Source organism: Cervus canadensis, chromosome 1 (assembly GCF_019320065.1).
Source record: "Cervus canadensis isolate Bull #8, Minnesota chromosome 1, ASM1932006v1, whole genome shotgun sequence".
NCBI lineage: Eukaryota > Metazoa > Chordata > Mammalia > Artiodactyla > Cervidae > Cervus > Cervus canadensis.
This window is the reverse complement of record NC_057386.1, coordinates 17,616,303-17,634,797: the sequence shown is the minus strand read 5'-3', so window position 1 is coordinate 17,634,797 and position 18,495 is coordinate 17,616,303. Positions and strand designations below refer to the sequence as shown.

The 18,495-nt window shown below is 51.5% G+C and overlaps 1 protein-coding gene across 1 annotated transcript; it reads right to left on the bottom strand.

Annotated features, from left to right (window-relative positions):
* Window positions 1-32: 32 nt before the first annotated feature.
* Window positions 33-18,467, bottom strand: SPATA32 (spermatogenesis associated 32). The gene is made up of 9 exons (XM_043466307.1): window positions 17,577-18,467; window positions 7,248-7,302; window positions 6,013-6,902; window positions 3,133-3,357; window positions 2,964-3,016; window positions 2,001-2,144; window positions 1,582-1,653; window positions 1,373-1,493; window positions 33-1,121 (listed from the first exon to the last, which is right to left on the bottom strand). Exons 1-9 carry the CDS (start codon window positions 17,837-17,839, stop codon window positions 806-808), a joined length of 2,139 nt encoding a protein of 712 aa, XP_043322242.1. The 5' UTR covers window positions 17,840-18,467; the 3' UTR covers window positions 33-805.
* Window positions 18,468-18,495: the final 28 nt, after the last annotated feature.

Below are 18,495 nucleotides of genomic sequence, written 5' to 3'. Positions count from 1 at the left end.
GCTCCGTGCCCGCCCCCACTACGAGCAGCCTGTTTCGCTCAGCAAACACTTTACTTGTACAATTTCTTCGTAGCAGGTCTCTGCAAATAGGCCGGAGAGGGGGAGAAGGGCTGCTTCTGCATCAGAGTTTGGGGGCACGGAGCCAGTTTCGAAGGGCACATACACCCTAGTAACTGGTCCGCGAACCCTGCGGAAGCGCGGAGGGGGAGTACGGAGGGTCAAGCTTGCGGCTCGGATTAGAGACGCAGGGTTAGCTCCACCTGAGTCCCTGTTTCTGCCGGCTCCGCCCCATTTCCACCAGTCCTGCCTCCTACCTGGGTCCCCCGCCTCTTTTTCTTATGCCCCGCCCTATCCTTAGTCGATCCTTAGTCGTGCTGTAAAGAACAATATTGCATAGGAACCTGCAATGTTAGGTTCGTGAATCAAGGTAAATTGGAAGTGGTCAAACAGGAGATGGCAATCAGAGTGATCTCTTATTGCATCTCCCCGGATCAGGTCCCAATTTCTTGTAGTTCTGCTTCCGTTCTGCCCGTCCCTCCTTTCCCCGCCGGTCTGTCCCATTTATCTGTCGGGTCCCGGCTCCGTCTGCCCCGCCCCTATCCTCTCGGTCCCGCCCCACCCTCACATGTCCCGCCCCTTATCTACATAACCCGGCTCCGCCCTCTGGCTCTGCCTTTGTCGACTTTCACCTTGGCTGAGCCGCCCGCTCTTGGGGCGACTGGGCTGGGACGACTTGGGACGTCGGACGTCGGGGCGCGGAGTTCGCCTCTGCGTGAGGGATTCCGGCTGCGACCGCCCGTTCAGGCTAGGTATCTGGGAGTAGGGGCTGCACGCTCCTGGGGCGAGGAAGCGAGGAGGAGGAAGAGAAGGGGGTCCTTCCCGAAAGCCGACTGTGAGAGAGAGTCCCCAGTCCCGCGGGTCCCCGCCCAGCCCCGGGCGCACCCGCTTTGTAAAGTCCGTGCAGCGAACGCGCCAGCTCGGCATTGGAGAGGCCGATGAGGCGCGCGGCCTGGCAGAAGAACGCGAGGCCCGCGTGAGAGCGCCCGCTGCGGCCGTGGCTGCGGGACCGACCTTTCCGGCTTGCGTTCAGCCGCAGAGACCGCTGCTTCTTGGAGTAGTAGCTTAAAGGAGAAAAGTGGGTAGCCGTCTCGGACAGCGTCTCCCCAGTCCTCTCCATCTCACCCGTGGGGAAACCAAAGTGGGACAGGAATCTGATCGGGGGCAACTTGTCTGATTGGGGGCAACTTGGCACCCGGGAAACGGACCCAGAATTCAGGCTCTCCTCTGAGGGGCAGGGACATCTGGGGACTCCTGAACGGGGCAGTCTGCTCCCCCTATCTTGGGCCTTGAAGCTGGGTCCACTTGTGCCCACCTCATCACCTCCCGTACCGACTTGAAGGGCACATAGCCCAGACTCATCAGCTTGAACAGCATCTCCAAGAAGAGGGTTTGCAAGCCCTGGGGGTCACAGGCCCAGCTGTTCCTCACCTTGCCTAGGGGCAGAGAACATGGGGGAAGGTAAGGAGGAGCCTTCCCCAGGCCAGGCCCTCCCACTCCTGCCCCACCAGCCTTGCCCCTCACCCAAGCACTGAGCCAGGCGGTGGCTGTCAGTGAGGACACCCAGGAAGTCTTTGAAGCTTACGGTTCCATCACCTGGGAAGAGAGAGAGAGAGAGGAGGGGGTGCTGTAGGTGCCTGCCCCCCTGTAGAAGGCTTGCCAGCAGTTCTAGGCATCAGAATGTCTAGTCCTGCCTCTGGCCAAGCATTTTCTGAGGTCGAGTCAGGGAGAAATAGCCCTTGCTGTGTGAGAGCCCCAAGTCAGGATGAGGATTATCACGACAGTAATGTTTAGGGGTGAGGGGCTAGGTGTGGTGATCAGGGCAGGCTTCTGGGAAGAAGGAACTTAAGAAAAGGATCAGACCGGGGATTTTGTGGGCAGTGGAGGCATTCTTCAAGGCTAGAGGTGGGAGAGGTCATGATGGTAGGGACAGGGTCACCCACCATCCAAGTCCGCCTGCCGCAGAGCCTCACACATCTCCTGAGGGCTCAGCTGGACACCCACATTGCACAGGGCAGTTTTCATACTGCGCATGTCCACGGAGCCTGTTGGGCTGGAGCTGAACAGTTTGAAGACATCCTGGAATGCTGGGGGTGGGAGGGGGCAGGCGGGCAAGGTGAACCCATGCACAGGAACCCTGAGATTCACCCACTCTAGCTCAGATGAGACTGAAGACGTGGGTTCACCTATCCCCCGGGCATTAAAACTTAAGGTAAAGAACAGTGGTTGCTGTGTGTTGGCTGTGTGGTTAAGTGTCTGTTCAGTTCTCATGTCCAAAACTCATATTTGGACATGCTCATATGAAAAAACATTAAAAACTCTACATCCAAGGCCACACCACCCATAGGGGCCATGCTGGGCTTTTGATTTGGGTGGTCTGGCTCTATAGCTCCAATGTCTGGAGGCTTCAGGAACCCTGCTGGCAACCTGGCCTGCAGTAGGCACTGACAACTATTGATGAATAGAATGATTCTGCTTTGAGGGACCCCTGGCAATATCAGAGCATGATCTTTGCAGGGACACTGGGGCCCCCAAATGTAGAAGTGGTTCCTTCCACCTCTACTCCCACAGCCCTGAACCCCAGCGGGGCAGGGACTTCAGATTCTTTTTTCCCATTGTTTCTTCCAGTTTCCCTTCTTCCTTTCATCCTGTTCATCCATCTACCATCTATCCATCCACCATCCACATACCTTGCTATTCAACAACCCCTCCCTCCCTTCTTCACTTACATACACACACATGCACACACATGCACAGAGCCATGATCCCTGGGATTGCAAAAATAAGCAAATTAGACTGGCATGCAGAGGTTACAATACAGTCACTGGCTTCTGCTGTGTCCCCAACCTCTTCTACTCTGAACACCCCCTAGTTTTTCTCCCTTCTCCCAGTCCTGAGGCCCTCACCTGCCAGCTGCCGTGCTGTCAGGGGAAGCAGGTTCTTGTCTGCAAAGCTGCCTCTGGCAGGGGGAAGAGAGTGGAAAGGTCTTTGTACCTACTGCTGAGTGATGCCAGAGTCAGGCAGGCTTTTTCCCAGACCCAGCACCCCAGCCCTGGCCCTGGTCCCTGCCCTCACCTCTGAGACCTGGTCTGAGGGCCTGATTGTACTGTGTGGGTGGCCTCAAGGCCCTTGAGCTGTCTGGTCCTCTGGGAAGCCTGCTCAGCCCCTGTGGCCAAGGCAGCAGCTGGTTCCTTCTGGGTCAGGAGGGTGGCACGTTGCGGCAACCTTCCCTTCTGGGCTCTGCCAGTCTGCTCCTCTCCTGGGTCTTGTGTGAGCAGTCTTTGAGGCTTCTGTGCAGGCCTTGGAGGTGAGGAGAAGACAGGGCTGAGGGGTCCAGCCCATTTGAGTGTTTGGACTCCAAGGCACCTGGGACCAGACCTGTGGATGCATAGCTTCACCTCCCAGGATTGGCCCCCTGCCAGCCTGCTCCCACAGCCCTCTCTCTGGGGGATTCTGGAAGCACTAGCTTGGAGGAGTGACCTCTGCCCTGGTCACCTGGATGTTCTCTTTGCCGATGGTGATCGCTTGGTCTTCCGTCCTCTGCTGCCTGAAAGGCAGAGTTGCACGCTTGGAGGCTGGGCCTGTCCCCCAGGCCTGCAGTCCCCCAGGCTGCGTTTGGTGTAGATCTGAACAACTGTTAGCAGGGGTGTGCTCCACCCTTACCACAGGCCTGCTCCTCTCTGCTGGGGAACCTGCACTTTTAGTCTTTTGAGTTTCTGCTCCCTTAAGGCATCTAAATTTTGTGACTCCATGCCAGAAGCTAACAGGAAGGCTGCGGCGCAGGGGAGAAGCAGGCCCCAGAGGCCCCAGGTCAAGGCATGGGAAGGTGGGGTCCAGCCAAGATGGGGCTGTGGCTCACCTTACCCGAGGTCCCCTGGGGGGGAAGGAGCCCTTCTTCTGGGAAGATGTGTCCCAGTAGCCAGATGCCAGTGCTGGCCTAGCCCCTCCCCAGACACTCACCTCTGCGTCTCTTCTTCATCCCTCCTTCCAGCCACCTGCCCCCTTCTCTGGCCCTGGCCCATTCCTGAGTGCTCTTGTGTGTTTCCTTAGTCGCTTCAGTCATGTCTGACTCTTTGCGACCCCATGGACTGTAGCCTGCCAGGCTCCTCTATCCACGGAGATTCTCCAGGCAAGAATACTGGAGTGGGTTGCCATGCCCTCCTCCAGGGGATTTTCCTGACCCAGAGATTGAACCCATGTCTCTGGCACTGGGAGGCGGGTTCTTTACCACCAGTGCCACCTGGGAAACCCACCCCTTCCTAATCCCATTCTCCCTGACCCTGGGCGTCTCCCTCCTCAGCCCCTTCTCAAGGCAGGGCAGGGTTCTAAGGATCTGCAAGGTAGAGCTTTCACTTGAAGGGGAGCCTTGGTCCAGAGGAGGTCTCGAGTCTCATTAGGCCCCAAGTCTCGGTGCTGTCTCCCCTTCTCTTTCTCCCTGACTTCCCTCTTCCTACCCACGTCCATCCCCACACTCCAAGTTCTCTTCCCTCTTGTTGCCATCTCCTCTTCCAGAAGCTTCCCCACATTGTCCCTCCTCCCCCACCATGGAGAGGCTCATGCATCCGGGTGCATGCATCTGGGTCATGGGCACTGTGTATGTGTGTGCCTCTGTGCCTGGCACATGTGGAACATGCTTCTTCGGCCTGCGTGTGGCTGTGTCACATGCATGTCTGTGTCACGTGCTGGTCAGCAGCTGGGGTGTGTGTGTGTGTGTGTGTGTGAACTGCCTGCAGAAGTGCATCGTGACCCATGGACTCTCCCCTACACTGGAGGTACCTCTGAATAGAGGCAGTGGCCCCTGGAGGACCAGTCCCTCGGCTTCATTCTTCCCTTCCTTCAAGCCCTGAACACCATCCCTTCCCCATGTCAGGTCTTCACCATGAGAGAAGTGGGAAGAACTCCTTCCAGAAGCTTTCTTGCCTGCCCAGTCCCACCTCCAGGAGGCTCTCACCTCAGATGATCCCCAAATGTCCCTTTTTACATCTAAGAAGCCTCCAACAGGGCACAAGTGGGGCCTCCCCAAGGCAAGTCACTACTCTCTGATGCTGGCCTAGAGGTCTGGCGCAGTGCAGGGGGCAGTAAGCAGGGACCACACAGGGCTGATGGAGCCCGCGGGGGGCTGGGGATGCTGGGGTGGCTAAAAGTGTGGGTGGCTTCTCTAAGCATTGGAGACCAGGATGCTGAAGTCAGAGGAGCTCACTGGTCCAGGAGCGTTTGCAAAAAAAGTCTGAGCCGGGGAGCCAGCACTGGAAGCTTTACTGGTTTTGTCTAGTCATTTCTCTGGGGAGGAGGGGGACGACAGCTTAAAATGGATTTTCAGGAATAATGGATTCCCTTTCATGGTTCCCGGCACCGAGCTGCAACGCAAAAGAGAGAGTGTCACTTGGGCCCTGGTGGGAAGGACAAAGGAGGGGTGAGCCCAGAGGCCTTTTTGAGGAGGGTGCAGGGGCTCAGACGGCCTCTTCCTGCTGTGTGATGTGGATGGGCAGCGGCCCTTCTGTCACGTTCATTCATCACCAGGAAGCGTGGGGTGCTGGTGAACCCAGAATCCTCAGTCCTGCCTCGTTGGTCCTATCCAGGGCCCAGGGCTGAGACCTAGGGGTTCTCAGTAGGAAAGACACTAGCCTGAGTGCTTCCAGTGAGGGTAAGGCCATCTCCACTCGTGGCGAGAAACCTCCTCATGCTAGAATGGCATTCTAGTTCCGGCTTCAAACCCAAGTCCCTGCCCCCACCCTGGAGCACTTACCCTCCATGGTGCCCAGGCCTCTGTCAGCCCCGGCTTTGGCACTGCACCTCAGCCCACCGGAACTTTGTCTCCAGCAGCCTTTATGAGGTCACTGAGCTGGAGACATCACTCAGCCAGCCCCTCATTCCATTGTCCCCCGCCCCCACTTGGCTGTGTGGAGTGGGCCCACCTGCACATCCCGGAGGGAGCCATGGGGCAGCCTCACTTACTCTTTTGCAGCTCCTTTTGGCTGAGGGGACATGGGCGGGGACTGGAGAAACTTCAGCTCCCCTTCAATGGTGGCCCTCTTGAACCCTGGCTTGCCGAGGTCAAGGTAAGGGTGAGGGACGTCCTTATCTCCTTGCTTTGGGGCATCCTGAGGTTCCCTGACTTCTCTTGGTTCCTCTGGTGGCTTCTCGTCCTTTGTGAGATTCTCCTGCTCTGGCTTGTCCGTGGTGGGCTGGGCAGCGTGATCCATGGCGGGCTCTGTGGGAGGTGGCATGGTCTTCTGGGGTGTGGTCTTGATCATGTGCTGCAAGCTGGGCAAGTCCATCCTGCTGGAGGAGGCCATGGCCAGGGTTGATGCAAAATTGATCAGCTCTTCCAGGCCCATGGAGGGCACGCAGAAGGACGGCTCGGGGCTTGGAGTCTTCTGGGAGGCTTTGTCTCGAGGGCCTTGCTGGGCGCTGGGGTCCTGGCTCTGCTTCTTGGAGCTCTCAGGGTCCTTGGGGACCGTCTGTTGGGCTGGGCCTCTGGTGGTCTCTTTTGTGCTCTTCTGGACGGGCTGTGTGCTGATCACTGGTTGCAGGCTGTGTTCTGACACCTGGATGAGCCTGTCTACCCAGAAGAGGTGCCTGGAGGTCTGCACGTGGATGGAGCGGTAGTCCTCGTCCACGGAACTCACGTAGCTGGAGTTGGACCTCATGCTCAGCTGTCTGATGCCTGGCTTTGTTAGCCCGTCTCCGTAGGGTTGGGGGGACTCTTCCCTGTACTCCTGGGGCTTGGGGTCTTCCTGTTTGGCCTTGGGCTCTGCCTGTGGGAAGGGCTTGGGCTTCTGTTCTGGCTCCACTTGAGGGACCTCTTCTTCGGGAACCTCTGGCCCTAGCAATTCGTCCTCCAGCTGAAAGGTTTCAACAGGAAGCTGAGGCTGCGCCAGGCTCCCCCACCCCACAACCGCCGCGGTTCTCCCCATCCCCCATTCTCTGCCCGGCCCCACCCCCGCACTGTCCTGCTCACTTCCTGCCTGACACTTGCCTCCTCCAAGTGACCTGCTTGGGGCAGGGAGGCAGTGGGGGCAGCTGGTGAGGGTGGGAGTGCATGTGTGTGCCAACCCTGGCCTGGTGCTAGGGTCGGTCCCATAATTGTCCAGAGTGGGGGCTTATCAGGCTTTAGACAAGATGGGCCTCAAGGACCCCTGCCCCTGGCCTCCCACCTCCCCCTACGAGATGATACGGTCCGCCGTTACCTCCATGTCTTCTTCCTCTTGTATTGGCTGGAACTGGTTTTGGTTTATGGCACCCCTAAGACAGAAGGAGACACAGAGTGGGAGACAGGGCTCCATGTGGTGGGTGGGGTAGCTTCAGGGGAGGTCTCTGGTGCCCTTAAAGCCTTCTGCCTTGTGCAAGGATGGGCAAGATGCCCCCAGCTCACTCCCCTGGTGGTGCCCACTCCCGCCGAGAATCCCATGGCAGACTCACATTCTCAAACTTCAGTGAGCTCAGAAAGTGCCTAGAGAGCTTTCCGAGTTGCCCCGCTCCCCCTACAGTCTCTGCAGAGGAGACTGTCTCCTTGGGGGAGGTCCCCCGCTCCAACAGTCCCCTTCCTAGAAGCTTGTATCTTTTATTTCAGTTGGAAGTGAGGCCCAGGAATCTGCATCTTAATCTAGCATTCCAGTGGGCCAGTGTCTTGCAAGCGGCTCCTCACAGAGGGAGAAGCCCAGAGGTACACCCTCTCCAGAACATGCCTGCTCTCAGCTCAGCAAATCTGAAATGCAAGGGTCTGTGTGGAGGGTACCCTTGGTTCTTATTGCTAGTTGGCTGCCATCTCGACCGCTGCCCTCAGTCATTGTAACCTTTCTCCTACTTTAGGCACCTGCCCACCCTCCCCTTGGGTAGTTCTGATCTCAGAGAAAGGCAATGCTAAGGGGTCAGGCTCCATCCATCCACCCTTCAGTCCTCCTCCAACGTGAGGGATTGGGGGCGGAAGCAGAGTGGGGGATGGCCTCCATCCTCACCCCTGCTGCCTTTTGGCCTGGATACTGGCCTTGGGGAGATTTTGGAAGATAGAGGGAGATCCTGGGTGAGGGTGGGTGATCTCGGGAGTTGGGGAGAAGTCCTACGGTGATGGGGGACTGGTTCTCACTGTGAATCCACAATGTCCACCGAATCTTTGCCACAGCAGGGAAATCCATTGGCACCTGGCAGGGAGAAGGACGTGAGGGCAGGGGACCTGCAAGTGCGGACAGTCCCTGAGCGAGTCTGGAGCTCGGGCTGGTGGCACTGTTGCAGCCGCCCCCCCATCCTTCCCTGTCCCTTACCTAAGCCCGTGTGCCATCCCCTTACCCATCCTGCCCCTTGCCAGCATCACCAGCACCCCATCCTCCATGTCTGCTCCCTTCCGCCTTTCGTGATCCATCACTGTCCTCCATTAGGGCAAATATGAATAGTGGTCACTTCCATTCGTTGAGTGCTAGAAACTAGCCCAGGGATTGTGTTGAGTACTTTATAGCCTTTAGTTCTTTGACTGAACACAAAACATTAGAAGAGGTTCATTTGCCCAAGGTCCCTCAGCTGATCACTCACGAAGTCAGGACTTAGATGCAGGCTTCACTTAAGGAGCTCTTCACTGCCATGCCCTGAATGTCATCCTACCCCAGAGCCGGTAACTGTGCGGGGTTCTCCGTCGCACCCCAGGTGAACTTTCTTCATCTTTTCCATTCCCACCCCTGCTCCCCTTCCTCCACTCTGTCTGGTGAGGCTTCAGATCTGCCACTCACTCGCATCCTAGCCACTCCTATCCTGTTCTCTCTTCCCCCGGCTTCTCATGCCATTTCACATCCTGGGATCATCTATTTCCAGCGCCGGGCCAGAATTCTCACCCCAGGTGCTTGATTGGAGGTGACGTGTGGCTTGCTAAGTTGCTTCAGTTGTGTCTGGCTCTGTGACCCATGGACTGTAGCCTACCAGGCTCCTCTATCCATGGGATTCTCCAGGCAAGAATACTGGAGTGGGTTGCCATGCCCTCCTCCAGGGGATCTTACCAACTAAAAGATCGAACCTGTATCCCTTAGACCTCCTGCAGTGGCAGGCGTATTCTTTACCACTAGTGCCACGTGGGAAGCCCAGCTGGTTATTTTGGAACATGAAACATCATTTGCAGAGGAGATTGGCTCCTTGGGGTACGTACCCCCTCCCAGTCCCCTTTCCTAGAAGCTTGTATCTTTTATTGCAGAAGCTTCTTTTTTATCCTTTGGTGATAGGGGCCACCAGGCTGTCCCATTCTCTGAGCCCCAGGGTGGTGGATAGGGGTTGATGGTGGGGCCATTATGGCAATGAGCAAGCCGGGATCCCTATGAGCCTGCAGTGTGACAGGAAGTGACAGCCTTGGCTCTGGCTGAGAAGAATTGCTCCCAGGATTAGATTAGAAGGATTAAAATGTGCTGTGGCCTCTTCCTAGAGGTGGAGAGGCTGGGGAGGATCCTTGCATGGCTGATGTTGGGTCCTGGGCTTTGGGTTGCTTCATGCACTTTGCAGCTGATGCTGGTGGTAAAGAGCCCACCTGCCAATGTAGGAGATGTGAGAGACATGGGTTCAATCCCTGGATCAGGAAGTTCCCTTGGAGGAGAAAATGGCAACCCACTCCAGTATTCTTGCCTGGAGAATCCCATGGATGGAGGAGCCTGGTAGGCTACTGTCCATAAGGTCGGACAGGATTGAAGTGACTTAGCAAGCCTGTACTCACAGGTTCAGCCTGGGCCTGGGATCCTGGATCAGCTGGGTGACTGGGCTAAGAGTGCACCAGGGACAGATTCCCTGTGGCCGGCTCAGTGGTCTCTTCAGAACTATCACTTCTTTGACCACCATGCTTTCTTTGACCATCCCTCAACTTCCTCCCCATCTCTCTTCTGCTCCATTTCTACCTGCCCCAGCTGCTGCTATGCCCCAGGCTTCTGACCCCACAGCCTTCTTTTTCTTTGTTGTTGTTGTTCAGTTGCTCAGTTGTGTCCAACTCTTTGTGACCCCGTGGACTACAGCACACCAGGCTTTCCTGTCCTTCACCATCTCCCAGAGCTTGCTCAAACTCATGTCCATTGAGTAGGTGATGCCATCCAACCATCCTGTCCTCTGTCATCCCCTTCTCCTGCTGCCTTCAATCTTTCCCAGCATCAGTGTCTTTTCCCATGAGTCTCCTCTTCGCGTTAGGTGGCCAAAATTTTGGAGCTTCAGCTTCAGCATCAGTCCTTCCAATGAATGTTCAGGATTGATTTCTTTAGGATGGACTGGTTTGATCTCCTTGCTGCCCAAGGGACTCTCAAGAGCCTTCTCCAACACCACAGGTCAAAAGCATCAATTCTTTGGCACTCAGCCTTCTTTATGGTCCAACTCTTACATCCATACATGACTACTGGAAAAAACATAGCTTTGACTAGATGAACCTTTGTTGGCAAAGTAATATCTCTGCTTTTTAATATTCTGTCTAGCTTTCTCATAGCTTTTCTTCCAAGCAACAAGCGTCTTAATTTCATGGCTGAAATCACCATCTGCAGTGATTTGAGCCCAAGAAGATAAAATCTATCACTGTTTCCATTGTTTCCCCATCTATTTGCCATAAAGTGATGGGACTGGATGTCATGATCTTAGTTTCTTTTGCTTGTTTTACAAAATTTCTCTGGGAAGTTTAATCAACACCTAAAGCCTTAACTCTTCCATAAGAAGCAACTGGATATGGATAGAAGGAAAAAATATTATGGTATGAACTTCACTGCAGTATTGGGGTTTAGAAGCACAAATCTGAGGTTGACTCAACTTGGGACCTCTATATTCAACCTGGGAATGTTCTATTAGGGATTCAAGTGACATTTGGTAGTGTATGAAATAATTTCAACTTCCAACTGTGGATTGCTTTACATAGAAAGGCGTTGACTTTGTATCCTGCAACCATCCTAAAATCTTATTGGTTCTAGTAGCTTTTTTAAGATTCCATAGGGTTTTCTACATAAACAATAATATTTGTGACTCAACATAGTCTTACTTCTTCCTTTTCAACCTGGATGTCTCCAAGTTCCTTTTCTTGCCTTATTGCACTGAGAATAATCTCTGGAACAATGTGGAACAGAATCGAGAGTAGATATTCCTGCCCCCAATCCCTCCCAGCATCAGGGTCTTTTCCAAAGAGTTAACTCATTGGAAGAGACCCTGATGCTGGGGGGCATTGGGGGCAGGAGGAGAAGGGGACGACAGAGGATGAGATGGCTGGATGGCATCACCGACTTGATGGGCATGAGTTTGAGTAAACTCCGAGAGTTGGTGATGGACAGGGAGGCCTGGCGTGCTGCGATTTCATGGGGTCGCAAAAAGTCAGACACGACTGAGCGACTGAACTGAACTGAGCTGATTCTTGCTTTGCTACTGAGCTTAGGGGAAAAGTATCCAGTATTTCATTATGAAATATAATGTTATAGTTTTTCTCATAGATGCTATTTATCAGGTTGAAGAAGTTTGCTTCTATTCCTACTTCATTTTTAAATAGGAAGGGATATTGAGTTTTATCTGATGCTTTTTCTGAATTTATTATCATATGTTTTACTTTTATATTCTGTTAATATATTATATAAGTTACGTATGTATGGCTGTATGTGCTTAGTTGCTCAGTCATGTCTGACTCTTTGTGATCCCATGGACTGAAGTCCACTGGGCTCCTCTGTCCATGAGATTCTCTGGGCAAGAATACTGGAGTGGGTTGCCATGCCTGCCTTCAGGGGATCTTCCCAACCCAGGGACGAACCCAGGTCTCCTGCATTGTAGGCGGATTATTTACTGCCTGAGCCACCAGGGAAGCCAAGGAAGTTATATATAGCATGTGCTACATATATTACATATTATTCTGCTAATAATTCTATTATACTTTGTTTATGGTGAAATCTTGTATTCCTGGGATAAATCTCACTTGATCACAATGTACTACCTTTTTATACATTGTCAACTTTTATTTTCTAACTTTTAAGGTGAATTTTCATATAGATGTTCATGAATTGTATTGGTATGCAATTTTCTTTTCTTATAATGTCTTTCTTTTTATAATGTCTATGATGTAAGGTTTTGACATTAGAGTAATGCTGGTCCCATAGAATGAGTTGAGACATGTCCCCTCTTCGATTTTGTGAGTTAATATAAAATTTTTATTATTTCTTCATTACATTTGGTAGAATTCACAAATGAAGCCTGTGGACCTGGACCTGGAGTTTCCTTGTGAGAAGATTTTTAATTACAAATTCAACTTAAAAAATAGATACAGGGTCATTTAGCCTACCTATTTCTTTCTTTTTTATTGTGATAAAACACATATCATATATTGCCCTTTTAAAATCATTTTTAAGTATGCAGTTCAGTGGCATCAAGTATATTGTCATGCAGCCATCACCACTATCCATTCCCAGAATATCTATTTCTTCTTGAGTGATGTTTTGGAGTTTGTATTTTTTTAAAGGAATTTATCCATTTCATCTAAGTGGTCAAATTTATTGGCATAAATTGTTCCTAATATTCCCTAATTATTCTTTTCATTTCTGCAGAGTCTGTAGTGGTATTACCTCTTTCATTCCTCATGCTGGTAATTTTTGTCTGGTTTTTTTTCCTTTTTTCCCTTGTCCAGTTTGGCTGTAGATGTATCAGTTGTGTGGGTCTTCTCAAACCTGCCAGAGATATGTCTGATTCCTGAGTGGTCACATTAAAGTAATATCTGTAAAGCAACAGGCTCCTGTAGTCACAGGCTCCCAATCAGCTTTTTATGATTTCACTCTTATACATGGACAACCAAGCATCACTAGGCATTTGAGAAAACTGCTAACATAGGAGAGCTAGATCAAGAGAAAAGACTACTCCAGAACACCAGAAGAAAAGCAAGGAAACTGAAAAATTCTAATCATCTTCAGAGATTCAGAGTTTAAGATATTCAGCAACATATATATTGCATCCAAAGAACAAGAATAGGATACTATTTTAAAAAGAACCATGAAAAGAATGAGCTTTTTAGCAAACAGAATTAAAAAATAAAATACAGAGAATATTCCTAGAAGGTAGAACTAAAATATCAAGACAATGTGAGAGAAAAGGATCAAAAGGAAATCCAATTCTGGGTTATAGAAAGGAGATTCAGAAAGAATGGAGACCATGGAGAAGAAAAGCAAAATCAGTATTTCCCTGAGCTGAAGGATGTCATTAGCTTAAAAATGTTTGCTGAATACCCAGCACTATAGATGCCAAAAGATCTTTGTTCTAAAAGTTCATTGCATCAGGAACAAAGAATTCCTAAATGCTTCTAAGTGAAAAAGAAGTCAGCAACAAGGGAAGGAGAATCATACTGTTGGTGGAGTTAGCAATACGGTTGTCTTTAACATTCTGAGGGAAATGGTTTTTAACCTAGAACTCTATATCCCACAAAACTATCGTTTCAGACATGGAAAAGTAAGAAAGTTTATTCCTTTTTTTTTTTGGAAGTTATTTGAGGATGTGCTAACGCAAAATAAAGGTGTAAAACAAGAGTCAGGGATGAAAGAGCATATCCAACCCAGCAGAGCAGCTGAATGAGGCTGGGGATGTGGTACTGGGGATTCTTACTTTTCAGTCACTGAATAAGCTCTTCAGTACTATTTAACCATATGCATGTATTTCTTGGATAAAGTTAAAAAAAAATGTTGAGCCCCAGGGGTACTTCCCTGGTGGTCCAGTGGCTAAGACCCTGCCATCCCAATGCTGGGGGCCGAGGGTTTGATCCCTGGTCAGGGAACTAGATCCCATATTGCCACAACTCAGAGTTGGCATCCTGCAACTTAAGATTCCACACGCCACGACGAAGACTGAAGGTCTTGTGTGCCGCAACTAAGACCTGGTGAAGCCAAATAAATATATTTTAAAAAAGTTGAGGCCAGCTATTGTCCAGGGACTGTACTAAGGGCAGAGGACACAGTGATGAACACACACAATCTCTGCCCCTTGGAGCTTTCAAGCCTGTGGCTGTAACCACAGGAGACCCTCCAATCTCTATTTCATACTCCCACTTGACCCTCCAATTTCTATTTCTTACTCCCACCTCTCCTGAGTTCTAGACTTAAACTGCAGTCACTGATTACACATTTTTCCCTCAGGGGGCCTCAACTTCACTGTTTAAAACCCTATGGATTCCTTGTCAAAGCCTGAGATGAGTAGTTTGAATGGAATTCCCGTTTCCTATTGTCATGACTAGGTGAGCTAGGGGCTCACCTCCCAGACTCTACCTCAAGGTGCTAAGCTGAGAGGTCTTCCTTCAGTTGCTCCCTTCCCCTCTACCCCCAGGCTCCCCGACAGCAGACCTCTATCTAAGTGCACAGCTTCTTGCTGACCCTCAGTTAGAGGTGGGTCGGGTGTGTGGTTTACTTACTTTGAATCTCTGATCCTCTACACAGAGTCAGGCACAAGGTGGATTCTCAGCAAAAGTCTGTGCAAAGAATGGTTTCCTGGGACTTCGCTGGTGGTCCAGTGGTTAAGAATCCACCTGTCAGTGCAGGGGATACAAGTTCGATCCCTGGTCTGGGAAGATCCCATCTGCCATGGAGCAACTAAGCCCATGCGCCACAATGACGCCCATGCTCTAGAGACCATGCTCTGCAACAAGAGAAGCCACTGCAATGGGAAGCCTGTGCACCACAGCTAGAGAGTAGCCCTTGCTTGCCACAACTAGAGAAAGTCTCTGCATAGCAATGAAGACTCAGTGCAGCCAAAAATAAATAAATAAATAAAATTATTTTAAAAAAGAATTGTTTCCTTATTCTTCTCACCCCGCTAAACCCTTCAGATTATCTCCCATTTTTGGCCTCAAGTTCATACCTTGGTGTCCAGACTCTAGGATGGCCAACACAGTTCTGCATGTTTGACCCACCTTCCTTTCCAATCTCTCATCTTTTGATAAACTCCTCTCCCTGGTTCATCGTTTATCCTATCACCCCAGTTAGAGACCTGGGTCACTTGCAACCTCCTCACTTCCCCAGCTCCTGACATTCCCACCACTATTAATGACCTGTGCACATCCTTTCTCCATCCCCACTGCTTCTCTCCTCTTCTGACACCAAAGTCAACACAAACCCAGGACTCATGACCCCCTCAACACTTGGTGCTGAGTGCTTTGCATGCATTCAACCCTCAGGGCCACACTCTGCACAGGTGGCCACGACTCTCCTCTCATAGATGAGGAAGTTTGTGCAAGTCACACAGCTCTTGTGAATAGCACCACGACCTGAACACAAGTCAGATCAGCTCCAAACCCCATGGTGCTACCCACTGTGCTGGCTGAAATTTCTCTAGGCCTCTAGCTGATATAATTCAATATGGCCTACTGATCCACATTCCCCCCGACCCCGGCCCCAACCTGGGCATCTCAATGACTGCAGAACAAGCCTGCTGCATCACACCTGCTCACATCCAGACTCTAGGGTGGCCTCAAAGATCCTGCATAGTCTGACCTCTGCCTTCTTTTCCATCTCCTGGTATCCAGTTCCCTGCCTTGCCCCAAGCTCAAGAGGCCCTGGAGCACGGTGGGAACTTTTGTGCATCAATGCCTTTGCACATGCTGTTTCTGATACTCAAAAAGTCTCTCTCCTGACAAAAACCCTACTCATGCCTGACAGCTCAACTCAAATCTCCACTGTCATTATCTCTGTGACATACCTGGTTGTCTAACCCACATTTTAATTTTTAGTTAACTCATTAAACTCAGGGCCTAGCACAGAGTAAGAGTAAGTGCTGACAAATAATAAATGCTAGTGAGAGTGTGAAGGAAAAAAACCCCTCCTACGCTGTTTGTGGGAATGTAAATTGGTGCAGTCACCATTGAGAACAGTATGGAGATTCCTTAAAAAACTAAACATAGAGTTACCACAAGATCTTACAATTCCACTGGAGAACATCTGGAGAAAACTCTATTTTGAAATGATACCTGCACCCCAATGTTCATTACAGCATTCACAATAGTCAAGACATGGATGCAACCTAAATGTTTATCAACAGATGAATGGGTAAAGATGATGTGGTATACACACACACACATACACACACTGGAATATTATTTAGTCACAAAAAAGAATGAAATAATACCATTCACAGTAACATGGATGAAGTGAGTGAGTGAAAGTCTCTCAGTCGTGTCCGACTCTTCACGACCCCATGGACTATACAGTCCACGGAATTCTCCAGGCCAGAATACTGGAGTGGGTAGCCGTTCCCTTCTCCAGGGAACATGGATGGACCTAGAGATTATTATACTACTGAAGAAGCCAGACAGAGAAAGACAAAGATGATATGACTTATATGTGGAAACTAAAAAACAAACAAATGAACTTATTTACAAAACAGAGACTCACACAGAAAACAAACTTGTGGTTACTTCCCTGATGGCTCAGGTAGTAAAAAAACCTGCCTGCAATGCAAGAAACCTGAGTTTGATTCCTGGGTTGGGAAGATGCCCTGGAGAAGGAAATGGCAGCCCATTCCAGTATTCTGGCTTGGAGAATCCCATGGACAGAGAAACATGGTAGGCTACAGTCCACGGGGTTGCAAAGAACTGGAAAGGACTGAGCAACTAAGACTTTCACTTTCAAGAGGAAAGCAGTGGGGGTGGGTGGGTAGGAATCACATGCACACTACTATATATTAAAATAGATGACCCACCAGCTGTAGAGCACAGGGAACTATATTCAATATATTGTAATAACCTATAAGAGAAAAGGATTCTGAAAAAAAAAAAAATATATATATATATATACATTGTAAATCAACAATACTTCAATTAAAAATACAATAAAATACAGTTGTCTAAGATTAAAAAAAAGAAAAAAGAGAACGGGATGCAATGAACATTGCAGGAGTGATTTAAGCTGTCTGCATCAATGTGTTTGTTGAGGGGAAAGCTGTTCTCTGGTTGTTGATTTTGGTACGTTTTGAAGGCTCACCCATATCGTTCTGGGAGAGAAAGTCCTGAGAAGAAAGTCTCCAATCCGGGGGTGGGGGAGATCTGGGCCCCCTTGTTAGAAACCTGGGAGATCCAGGGCCCTGAGGGGAAACCCTTGTTCAAGGGTACAGAGAGAAGGGCAGAGCACAACGGAGGGGCTCAGTAAATATCTGTTGAAGCAGACTGCCTTTCTCTGCAAAAGCCTCAAGCACCAACCACGGAAACACTTGATTTGATTTGGAGCGGGGGTGTTTCCTCTGCAGTTTGGGGTAATTCATATATCGCTTCCTGGGCACAGGGCCTCTACCCAGAACGCCTTTACCCCTCGGTGTGCACGTGTATCTGTACACACACACACACACACACACAGTCGTGCGCCGCGCAGGGCCAACGCTGAGCGTGGCGGCCAGGGAAGCACAGCCCCTCATCCGCGGGGATCGCGAGGGGTCTGGCTGGGGTCTACCGTCCTCTCAGGCGCCCGCCCGCCGCGGCCGATCCCCGCCCCCCGAGCCCCGCCCTCACTTTCACTTTTCCCGCCTGGCCCAGCCCCTGCCTCGCCGCGCGCCCGCCCGCTCCCACCTGTCACCCCCATGCTGACCGAGACTCTGCGGCAGGGAGCGGGCTGGTGGCTGCCGCCCCTCCGCCTCCAGTGCGCTCTTTGGTGGCAGGCTGTGGGGGGCGGTAGAGATGCGGGGGTCGGGTGGGGTGGGGGGGGACGCCGGTGCCTGTGATGTCGCCGCCTCTGTGACGTCCCTGACGCGAGCCCTGCGGCGTGTGGGTGGGCTTGGCAGTTGGTGGGGGAGTCTTCCAGAGAAGGGGGCTCCTCCTCGCCCCGCAGCGGAGCTCCTCCTTGGGAGACATCCAGGAGGCGCTGCTCCCTGCTGCTGGACCAGATGGACCAGACGGGATGGCAACTGGTAAGCCTGAGGTCTGCAGGCCTGAGCTTTGGATCTGTCCTGGGCACACTGGCACAAGGCCGCTGCGTGCCAGGATTCTGCGTGCCCAGGATCCTCCAGGAACCTGCTGAGCTTGCCTGCCACCTTTGCCCCAGCATGTGCACACGTATCTATGCACACGAACTTGGACATAGACTCCTGTTGTAGAGCCAGATTAGCCGAGGCACCCGGCGTGCCAGTGACATCGATCCTCAGGTTCTGTCCCAACGCCAGGGAATCTACTTTGGGAAAGTCATCTCTGAGCACGTGCAGACACCCAGGTGGCTGGGAAGGCTGGCAGTTCAGGCCCACTCCCAGTCCAGTCCCCTCAGGGACAGAGGAGTGGGTGGGACAGTCTTGGTTCTGGGCATGCAGTCCGCCTCCACTACCCCTGCTTGGGCAGTGCCCAGCCCTTGGCGCTCTGCTCCTTCTCCCCTCAGCCTGGCACTGTTCGGCCAGGGACTTCCCAGCTGTCAGCATGTGGGGCGTGTTGTCTAACTGGTCTGAATGGATAGCCCAGGGGTAGGACTGGAAGTCACTGGGAGGAGTGGTGGGAAAGGGCTGAAAACAGTCTTTGCCTAG